The sequence below is a fragment of the Silurus meridionalis genome, chromosome 20 (genome assembly GCF_014805685.1).
Source record: "Silurus meridionalis isolate SWU-2019-XX chromosome 20, ASM1480568v1, whole genome shotgun sequence".
Classification (NCBI taxonomy): Eukaryota; Metazoa; Chordata; class Actinopteri; order Siluriformes; family Siluridae; genus Silurus; species Silurus meridionalis.
The window spans coordinates 19,428,760-19,440,705 of NC_060903.1; the positions used below are offsets into that span (position 1 = coordinate 19,428,760).

An 11,946-nucleotide genomic window follows, 5' to 3' on the forward strand; every position below is an offset into this window, starting at 1 on the left:
TGCTGAATAAAAAAAGACCCAAACTCAGGCTTACTGCTGATTATTCCTTAACCTTCAAACAGATGATTTTTTTTAAACGATCAAATAATAAACACGAAAAATAATCGGCTTGAAAAGGTTTAGTGAAATGTTTTAGATGCTGAAATTTGTTAAAAATCTAATTCCATTCTGATTTTTGTTAGTAATAAGGATGATGACCTTTTAAAAGCCTTTATTTATTTAACACCTAACTGAAAAAAGCCCTGCAGATCTGCTCTACTGCTCCATCCAATCCTGCCACAAAGCTATGATTTAAAGCAGACAGTAAAACAGGGTGGAGTCAGGAAGAGGTCTGATCAACACTGACCAATCAGCTGCAGCTCAACTCAACTCTGCACTCACATTGCATCAGACTGCTTACATCAGACACCAGACAAGGAGACGTGAGGAGACAGAAAAGGTGCTGTCTGTATTGCGTCTGTGTGTGTGTGTGTGTGTGTGTGTGTGTGTGTGTGTGTGTTTACCTTCATAATGTTTATACGCAGATTAATATTTTTTTTTGTTTTATTTAAATGTTGTAATTGACATTATGATAAATTGGTTTAATGATTTAAAGTTATTTTTATTAAATTTGGTGTTTAATTTAAAAACACAAGTAAATCACACTGAATTCATCAGTAGTTAAAATATTACTATAAATAAAGATAATGTTTTTTATTTATTTTAATTTAAATCTATAAAATAACACCATGCTGCTGGATTTAATACGTGCCAGTGTTCGGTCACGGTACAGGTGAGACCCGAGTTCATATTATACAGAAGAATCTGATCTGATCATTCAAACCACATGCATAAGTGTCTGGGACCAAATCACATGACCACACACACCATCTCTCCATCTCCAGTATCCCAAGCAGCAGCTAATCACCTGCACAAAGGAACTAACGGTGCATGAGCACTTTTTCTCCAGCAGAAATAATGAATCCCAGAATGAGTGGTCACACTGCACACCTCATAATGCTCGCTGTGAACGTATCAGACTGAATAGAACCCAAATCTACATTTCAAGGTGTGAGACATGAGTCTAATCAGTAAGATGCCACTTCAGCACCAAGGTGCAGGTCAGTAGCCGTTCTTCTGAGAGTTTCCATCTTATACTGCATTCAGTTTTAAGGCAGCACTGAGTAGCGTTTATATATGCAGATCTTTAAAATTAAACCAATTATACTTACACACACACACACACACACACACACACACACACACACACACACACACACATTTACAGCAGCAGGATCTGTCTTATTGTGTCATGTACGATATGACCCAGTGTGTGTTCGGGGTCACACATTCATATTACTTATACATATTTATACATATTCACACACTTTTAAACATTCATACACACTTCTACACATTCACACACTTATACACAATTCTACACATTCATACACAATTCTACACATTTATACACACTTCTATACATTCATACGCAGAAAATGTGTGTGTGTGTGTGTGTGTGTGTGTGTGTGTGTGTATGAGAGACAGAGATTTTAGCTGTAACTCAGATAGTGTTATAAAGTTGTCCCACTCCAGGAGTCCAGACTGGACCCGTGGGAATGGAGAAGGTAAGGAGAGATGAATGGGATGAAAGCTAAAAACCATTAAAGTCTGTGTTCCCTCACCTACTGCTCACCCAGAGCATGCTGGGAAAAAGATGAGGATGCCAAGGGCTTCATATCTTATTAGGAGTCAGCGAGGGGGCTGTGTCTCAAATTCACACTGAGACACACAGACAGACGGGGAGACGCGAAATAAAAACAAAGACTGACAAAGATTTAAGACGAACCTCCTGACCTATAACACATCACTCTGTGTGTGTGTGTGTGTGTGTGTGTGTGTGTGTGTGTGTGTGAGAGAGAGAGAGAGAGAGAGAGAGGAAGAGAGAGAGCAATGGAGCAAGTTCTAAATGAGTTTCGGACAGTAATCTCATCATGAGCTCAGCAAATTTGCAAAGTATCACACACACTCCACTGAAATACCAGTACAGTAAAATACACACACACATACACACACACACACACACACACACACACACACACACACACACACACACACACACACACACACACACACACGTGTGTGTGTGTGTGTGTGTGTGTGTGTGTGTGTGTGTGTGATTATTCAGCAGCTTGTCAAACAGGATTATGAATGGTTCTGTTAGAATGAGGGGTGTGGTTACAGGAAGAGGTGGAGTCAGGGGTTATCGCTTTAATCCCATCACCATTCACACGTAATACAAACACATCAGTGTCATGTCAGTCACGTCAGTGACAAGGAACTGAGTGGAGAGCGACAGACAGACATACAGACAGACATACAGACAGACAGACAGACAGATAGGTCTGATAGGTGATGTAAAGAGATGTTTGGAGATGTAAAGAGATGATAGATGTTAGTTATATTAGTGTCATTGTGGTGAAGTTTCAGCTCCCTCATTGTAAAATTCTTTAAATTATTATGATGAATCCTGATATTCTACATGGAGTGATTAGTAGCGGTGTGTGTGTGTGTGTGTGTGTGTGTGTGTGTGTGTGTGTGTGTGTGTGTGTGTGTATGTGTGTGTGTGTGTGTGTGTGTGTGTTGTGTTCTGTGAGTGTGTGTGTGTGTATGTGTGTGTGTGTGTGTGTGTATATGTGTGTTAGAGTAGGTGCTGTGTCAGTAAAGGAGGAAGTGCAGACAGCAGTAAAATGATGTAGGATGTGTTGCACTCTGCTCACCCACAGGAACAGCAACCAGAATTATCTGGTTCATTTCACCTTGTAACCAAAACACACACACACACACACACACACACACACACACACACATACACACACATACACTTTATCTGGTCACAGTGGATTCAGAGAGAAATCTGGGACTGCTGCAGTCTGCAGTTTTTAGTTTTTTTGTCTGTGTGTGTGTGTGTGTGTGTGTGTGTGTGTGTGTGTGTGTGTGTGTGTGTGTATGCTTGTGTGTTTTACATGATGTGATTGTGAGGTATGTATGTAGCATGTAATTCACTCATTTTAAAGCCTCACTGTGGGTCTGAATGTTACAACACAAAGGGTTTACATAAGGGGAGTCGGCTACTCAGATTTAATCTAAGACACACACACACACACACACACACACACACACACACAGAAATAGGTTAAATACAAATTACAATTGTTTAAATATTTTATGTATTATAGCTCCACCCTCTGTTATAATCCCACCCATCACCGTAGCTCCACCCCCAGTGACATGAAACACTCAGAGTTACAGCAGCATGCATGAATTTATGAATATTAAGTTTGTGTTGACCTCTGTGAACACGAGCCCCAGTGAGCCTTAGTGTAGAAGTCCATCAGAGGTGTTTATATGTGGTTTCTGGGTTTCTCAGAGGGATGGTGTATCCTGCAGGTGAATTAGGTTCTAAATTGTCCTGAAGGAGAATTGGACAGCAGCTGGAGATCTCACCTCCATGTGGACATCATGAAGCAGAGGGAGGAGCAGTGTGAGGAGCAGCAGATGGGTGAAGTTGAGTAATGATTCCATCACCGTGATTTCACTCACACTCAGTAGTTGTGAAACAGTTGAGACATTATGTTTTAACCTTTATCCTTCACACATACTCCAACAAGCACAAGTACAGCAGACCCTAAACCTGCACCAAACTTCATCATGGGTGTGGAACGTTCCTCTGATCTACTCACACACATTATACACAAACTACATACTCACTACACACAAACTACACTCACGATACACAAACTACACACAATACACACAAACTAGTCACTACACACAAACTACACACAAACTACACACTATCCATCCACACACTAACTACACTTATTACACACTCACTACAAACTACACACTCACTATACCCACATTATACAAAAACTACACATGCACTACAAACTATACACTATACACATACCGCACACTCACTACTAACTACACACTCACTATACACACACAAACTACACATGTACTACAAACTATACACTATACACTAACTACACTCTCACTGCATACAAACTACATATGCACTACACACTATGAAATATATACACATTTACTAAATGCAAAATACACACACACACTACACATTAACTACACACTGCACACTAACTGCACACATGGTTGTGTATGTACTGCTGTGATAGAGCAGTATCAGGGAAATTATCGAGTTTAAAAGAACTAACAACATTTTTAGTTTAAAAAATCATTGATTTTTTTTTCTACAGAAAACCAAAACACTCAAATGCATTTTCTTGTTTATTAAAAAACAATATAACTTTAAAAATAAATACATATTTAATGTTAAACTAAAACCAAAAGTGTTTTAATATTTAAATCTTTAACACACAAATAAATATTTTATGAAAATAGAATGGACATGAAAAAAAATGTATTTTAATACAAATAGTAGAATGTTGTTGGGAAAAGATCACCAGAACCTGGCAATGTCACATTCCTGACGATTCACGTTCATGTTTACACACAGAAACATTATTCTTATAAGGAATGTCAGAGGAATCTTCCTTACTTCTTCTGGGAAAAGTAAATAAAATCAGGCAGATTGATGGTGACACAGATGATAAAAACACAAGGCAAAAAAACACAACAACAAAAAATAAACAACACTGAATATAAATAAATCTATTTAAATACACAGAATACTGAAGCTAACTTTATAAATTAGATGTAGTGGACTATAACCTGTGATATGAGTATGTTATAGCTACTGTGCTTCTGTTCACTTTTCTCTCTGGAAAATAAACAGATTAACTCATAAATGTCCTGTTTTATTATTATTAATAATATTATTAATGAAAAACTTGTAATTAAATGTTCACGGTAGAAACTGGAAACACATTAATGAAAAACTACACTGAATATCCCTTTATTATATACACAATTATGAAGTCGTATCCTTAAAAGGTCAAACCGTCGTCCAAAGAGCGTCTCAGTCCAGAAGAGTCCCACCAACTTAGACGACAATTATGTTTAAAATCCTCTGTCCGTCTGTCTCATGGTGGACACTCGTCTACTCGTCTCCATAGCAGCGTTACACATTATCATGTCTTCTGTCACCTTGAACTGTTCATATATTATTTTATTTGAATGTACAATGGGGTGTCACAGCGTCGCTTCTCTCATCTCTCCTACTGCTTGTGATTTGTGTGTGTGTGTGTGTGTGTGTGGTCCACAGGTTTTTGAAAAAGTGCAGAGATGAAATATTCCTTCATTCAGTGCGTGTCTGAGACCAGCGTCACCATCGTCATCTCCTCGGTTTATCACATCTGTGAGAGAGAAAGAGAGAGAGAGAGAGAGAGAGAGAGAGAGAGAGAGAGAGAGAGAGAGAGAGAGATGAGTTATGGAGTGCATTACAGAGAGTTTAGGGACATTAATAGGTTAATTAATAGGAAGATCTGGTTCCTCTAAGGTTTCTTCCTTATGCCATCTCGGGGAGTTTTTCCTTGCCACAGTTGCTCATCAGGGACAAACATACTTACAAAGAACATATTTGCGTTTAATCACCACATTATCTGTGTAAAGCTGCTTTGAGACAATGTTCATTGTTAAAAGCGCTATACAAATAAAAATGAATTGAATTGAATAATAGGGAGCTGTATCCCAAACACCTCCTCTGCTGGATATTTAGTGCACTATGAAACAATTTGTATAAAATCCTACACAGTGCTTTTCTACAGGAGTGTTCAGGGTTAAACAGTGGTGCACTGACACCAAGGATTTGTGCACTAGAGGAAGGGTTTAGGGTGTAATGTGTGATGAGATCAGGCTGATGGTGATGTGATGATGATGAGAGAAGCAGCAGTGTGAACACGTTAATATAATTACATTTTTTTATTTATTTATAAAATAAATGAAGATTTATTGTATAGTGTTTCATTGTGAGGTGAAATCAGACGCAGAGTCCAGCTGTTTTAAAAACATTGCAGTAAGAGTGTGTGTGTGTGTGTGTGTGTGTGTGTGTGTTTAAAATATCAGACATGGGGTTTTGTTTTCACTAAAGTGTCACCTACCACGATTGTGTGTGTGAGTGTGTGTGAGTGAGTGAGGGAGGAGTGTGTGTGAGTGAGTGAGGTGTGTGTGAGAGAGAGAGAAAATAAGAAGTGTGTGTGTGTGTTTGAGAGAGAGCAGTGTGAGGACATATTTTAAAGGATGTGCACAATTTATTTTTACACACAGGTATATCTCTGCCTTTCACACACACACACACACACACACACACACACACACACACACACACACACACACACACACACACACACACATTTATCTCTCTGCCTTTTACACACACACACACACACACACACACACACACACACACACACACACACACACACACCTCTCTGCCTTTCTCTCTCTCACACACACACACACACACACACACACACACACACACACACACACAAACACACACACACACACACACCTTTGAATTACACACACGTATTTCTTTGAAAAACACACACACACACACACACACACACACACACACACACACACACACACACATCTCTTTGCATTACACATACACACACACAGGTATCTCTCTGCCTTTCTCACAGACACACAGACACACAGACACACAGACACACAGACAGTCAGTGGGATGATGTGGAGATCACCAGGGTTTAGAGTAGTGTGAAAACGTGCAGCATGTGACAGGGTCATGCAGAAATCACGCACAGAAACACAACACTGCATCTCTCTCTCTCTCTCTCTCTCTCTCACACTCACACACACACTCACACACACTCACACACTCACACACACACTCACACACACACTCACACACACACTCACACACACTCACACACACTCACACACACACTCACACACAAAATATGCCACGTCACACACATGGTGTTACATCACACACAGAACGAGGTGATGAACAAACCTGCAAACTTTCTCGTTTAACTCAAGCTGCCTGGACCTGCACTGTAACTGAGTCAGTGTACAGGAACACCTGCAGGTGAGAGGATCCTGCACATACCAGTGCTTCCTCCTCTCTGAGCAGGGCTCACAGCGACTGTAATACAGGGAAGAGAGAAAGGGAGAGGGAGAGAAGGATAGAGTGAGAGAAAGAGAGAGAAAGAGAGAGAGAGAGTGTGTCTAAGCGATAGAAGTGAAACTGAGCAGTGTCCATATCATGAAGCAAAGAAAAAAAAGCTTTATTCCAACCACAATACACAAAACATTCACTATTCCATATCACACACACACACACACACACACACACACACACACACACACACACACACACACACACACACACACACACACACACACACACACACACAATTAAGCTGGTTTAAATCCTACCTGTCTAATCATTACCATTTTGTAGATTTAAATGAAGAACTATCAGGTTAATGCAACTAAAATTTGGGGTGCCAAAATATTCAGTTCTAGGACCCCTGCTTTTCAGAATATACATGCTCCCCTTGCGAAATATTATTAGAAGGCATGGGATCAGCTTCCACTGTTACGCTGATGATACCCAACTATATATCTCATCAAAACCAAATGATACACTCAAATAGGCACAGGTTAACTGAGTGTGTTAAAGAATTAAAAGTTGTGATGAAGCATAACTTTCAATGATTAAATTCTGATAAGATGGAGATTTTGCTCATCAGCCCAAAAACCAGTACACAGAAGCTCCAGCATTTCAACCTGCATTTAGAAGGATGTTCTGTAACTACTAGTTGAACAGTAAAAGACCTGGGAGTTATTATACACACCAACTTGTCTTTTAAAAATCATATCAACCAAGTTACAAAAACCTTCTTCACATTAGAAATATTGCTAAGATAAGAAACATGTTGTCTATATCTGATGCAGAGAAGCTCATCCATGCGTTCATGACCTCCAGACTGGACTATTGTAATGTATTACTAGGTGGATGTCCTGCATCATTAATAAACAAGCTACAGTTTGTCCAGAATGCAGCAGTCAGAGTTCTCACAAGGTGGAGAAAATATCACCATATAACCCCAATCTTCTCATCCCTACACTGGCTTCCTGTTACGTTTCAAATCCACTACAAACTACTGCTACTTACCTACAAAACACTAAATGCTTTATCTCCATGTATCTCCAGTCTTCTAACACGCTACAATCCGTCACACTCCCTGAGATCTCAAAACTCTGGACTTCTAGTAGTAGAATAGCAAAGTCCACTAAAGGTGGTAGAACATTCTCACATTTAGCTCCTAAACTCTGGAACAGTCTTCCTGACAGTGTTCGGGGCTAAGACACACTCTCCCAGTTTAAGTGCAGATTAAAGACGTATGTTTTTAGCGAGTTCTTACACATAACACACATCACATCATAACCTTGTGCTCCAGAACATCTGATCACATCACATTATCAACTTGTGCTGTTAATATCATGAACAGCAGCTACGCTAATTCCTCTCCACTGCTTCTCTTTCTCTCCCCATCCCGAGACACCCTGAGGTTGCTCCAGCTCCAGTCCCACCTCATGAAGATTATAAACCTTTAAAGAAGTAGATGCCTTCAAACATCCCGAACCATCTAGAGACGTACCAGCACCATTTGGACTCCACTTCATGTGGAGTTTGGACACTGGACCTCTTTGAGTGTTTAAAGGCTCTGGCATGGAGAAGCTGGTGTTGGATCTGTGATGATCTCAGATGTTGAGCTATTTTATGAGTTGCTCAGTAGCTCCTGGTTCCACAACGTCAACTGACTGTATAAGACTGTAGAAAGAACATCACTCATAATCACACACTCCAGTGCTCATGTTAGTTCTCACTCTCCAGTGTTCTGTAGTGTTTAAAGACTATAATCACACTCTTGATGTCACCCAAATCAGGATGAGGTTCATCATTTACATTCATTCTTAAATTCTGTAAAGCTACAAACATACACACACACACACACACACACACACACACACACACACACACACACACACACACACACACACACAGCTGTGCTCTGAATATACAAAAGTGGATATCTGGCCATGTTTAGGTGTGTATCGGATTGTGTGTGTGTATGTGTGTGTGCATATGCAAGTGTGTATATCCGGGTTAATATGTTTGTGTATGTATGTCCATGTGTGTTTTAGTGTGTGCAATTGCATGTATGCATGTGTGTGTGCAAGCAGATGTGTATCTATGTGTGTGTATGTGAGTGTGTGTGTGTGTGTGTGTGTGTGTGTGTATGTGTATGTGTGTGTGTGTGTGTGTGTGTGTGTGTGTGTGTGTGTGTGTGCAAGCAGATGTGTATCTATGTGTGTTTTAGTGTGTGCAATTGCATGTATGCATGTGTGTGTGCAAGCAGATGTGTATCTATGTGTGTATGTGAGTGTGTATGTGTGTGTGTGTGTGCAAGCAGATGTGTATCTATGTGTGTATGTGAGTGTGTATGTGTGTGTGTGTGTGTGTGTGTGTGTGTGTGTGTGTATGTGTGTGTGTGTGTGTATGTGTATGTGTGTGTATGTGTGTATGTATGTGTGTGTGTGTGTGTATATGTGTGTATATGTGTGTGTATACGTGCTCATGAGCAGGAGTCTGCATTTGGCTCCATAAGCAGTGGATTGATTTAGCGCTCTCAGATAACCTGATCCTCACACACATACACATACACACACTCATCTATTAAACCAGGTACATCAGCGTGTGTGTGTGTGTGTGTGTGTGTGTGTGTGTGTGTGTGTGTGTGTGTGTGTGTGTGTGGTTCTGGGACCGGCCCCAGTTTCCAGCCCTATAAATAAATGGAGGTTGGCAGTTGATGGTGTGACACCTGTGGCTAAGATTAGAACAGGAAAGTGTAAGACAGCTGCAGAGGGTGTGTGTGTGTGTGTGTGTGTGTGTGTGTGTGTGTGTGTGTGTGTGTGTAAAGGTGGTCTGAGTCTCTCTCACACACAGGACCCCCCCCCCGGCACACACACACACACAAACACACACACCCACACTCACAGAGACACGCACACAAAGAGACACACACAGACGCCTGTGTTATGGCAGTCATTAACCTTTAACACCTCAGCTGTCTATTTAATACAGGCACTGTGTGTGTGTGTGTGTGTGTGTGTGTGTGTGTGTGTGTGTGTGTGTGTGTAAAACATAGCTTTAGTTCATTGGTATTAGCATGAATGTTATTATTAACATCAAGCTGACTGCTTTTTTTCTTATTCAATTAACAATAAAAAAAAAAGCAGGGACACAAACACACACATACTCACACACACACTCACACACACACTCACACACACACTCACACACACACTCACACACTATATACATATATCCACAAACAAAAATACCCACATGCTTACACACACACACACACACACACACACACACATAGACACACATTACTTACTATTCTTTCTTTGTTTTCACTTGTGTTTTCTTCCTGAAAAAAAAAGAAACAGTAAATAAAAATTCTGAACATGGTTTTGTGTGTTTGTGTGTGTGTGTGTGTGTGTGTGTGTGTGTGTGTGTAAAAGCTGCTTACCTGCAGTCACAGTGTGTGTGTTCTGTGAAGCTCAGAAGCGTTTTGTGCTCTCCTACACCTGGTTTTATTTTGTACATCTGCGCGCGCACACACACACACACACACACACACACACACACACACACAGTAAACAGCTTTAGTATTTATAGTCCTTGTTTTGATCTCAGCAGCAATGATGTATGTATGTGTTTATGTATGTACTGTATAATATATATATATATATATATATATATATATATATATATATATATATATATATATATATATATATATATATGTATGTAAGTATGTATGTGTTTGTATGTACCGTATTTTTTGGACTATAAGCCGCTACTTTTTTCCCACGTTTTGAACCCCGCGGCTTAAAAAACGAAGCGGCTAATTTATGGATTTTTCCTGGGTTTTTCCCGGTTTCAAACTTCAAGCCAAAAAAACTGAACCCCAACACCATTTTTTTTTACGCACGATGATGCCAAAAGATAAACTCCAGAGAGAAATAGTTGTGAAAGGAAGGAGGAAGACAGTGAACAATGACTTTCTTAATCGGCTACTGTTTAGATACAAGCCGTTGTAACGTGTTGAGTCTGGGTGAAGGGAGAGCTCGCTAACTCCAGTTACAACAGAAATCATATAAGCACAGACAGGTTTCCAAAACTCGTGCTTTTTTATTTTTCTTGGCAACAGAGTTACGGGTTAGTCAAAGAAACTTAGAAATGAGCATCAGAAAATTATAAGGACATATTCCTCGGTCTTACACACATGCAGTAATACCGGAAAAATGCGGCGGCAGGCTATTCCCAAAATACCGCTCTGCTCTTAAAGGAAGCGCAACATATTTCACCCGTTACACCGTGTAACAGACACTGTCTTTCATTAAAGCCTGTGTAAAGTACATTAGTGTAGACACCTGCGGCTTATAGACAGGTGCGGCGTATTTATGTTCAAAATAAAAATATTTGTAAAATTCAGTGGGTGCGGCTTATATATGGGTGCGTTTTATAGTCCGGAAAATACGGTATGTACTTTATGTGTGTGGGTATATTTATGGGTGTGAATGTGTATGTGTTGTGTCTCACCTCCAGTGTGATGTTGCGTGTGTGTGTAGGAACACACTCTAGAGCTTCATCGTTACAGCAGCCTCCACAGCGCTGCAGCACTACACAGGACGGTAGGTAGGTGATGTGTGTATCATGTGGATATTCACTTTGTACGTCCACCAGAGTCTCCCTCGGATTACAGCTGCTCTTACTGTACACCTCCATAAAGGTAATTACTGCGCACACACACAGCTGCCATTAGTTGTGAGTGAGTAATAAACACAGTGCAGTGTTCACACTACCCACACATTACACACTACACTACAATCCAAAATACAAACCAACACACTAACACGAAGAATCAT

At 40.1% G+C, this 11,946-nt stretch overlaps 1 protein-coding gene across 4 annotated transcripts in view; it reads right to left on the reverse strand.

Moving 5' to 3' along the window:
- Positions 1–4,409: 4,409 nt before the first annotated feature.
- vegfaa (vascular endothelial growth factor Aa) overlaps positions 4,410–11,946 on the reverse strand; it is an 11,961-nt gene continuing 4,424 nt past the window's right edge. For all 4 annotated transcript variants that reach the window (XM_046877035.1, XM_046877037.1, XM_046877038.1 and 1 more), the window contains 5 exons: positions 11,621–11,817; positions 10,545–10,621; positions 10,410–10,442; positions 6,950–7,081; positions 4,410–5,321 (listed from right to left, as the gene is read on the reverse strand). In XM_046877035.1, the coding sequence (XP_046732991.1) occupies positions 5,300–5,321; positions 6,950–7,081; positions 10,410–10,442; positions 10,545–10,621; positions 11,621–11,817 (461 nt within the window). In that variant the 3' untranslated portion in view covers positions 4,410–5,299. The remainder of the gene's footprint in view (positions 5,322–6,949; positions 7,082–10,409; positions 10,443–10,544; positions 10,622–11,620; positions 11,818–11,946) is intronic.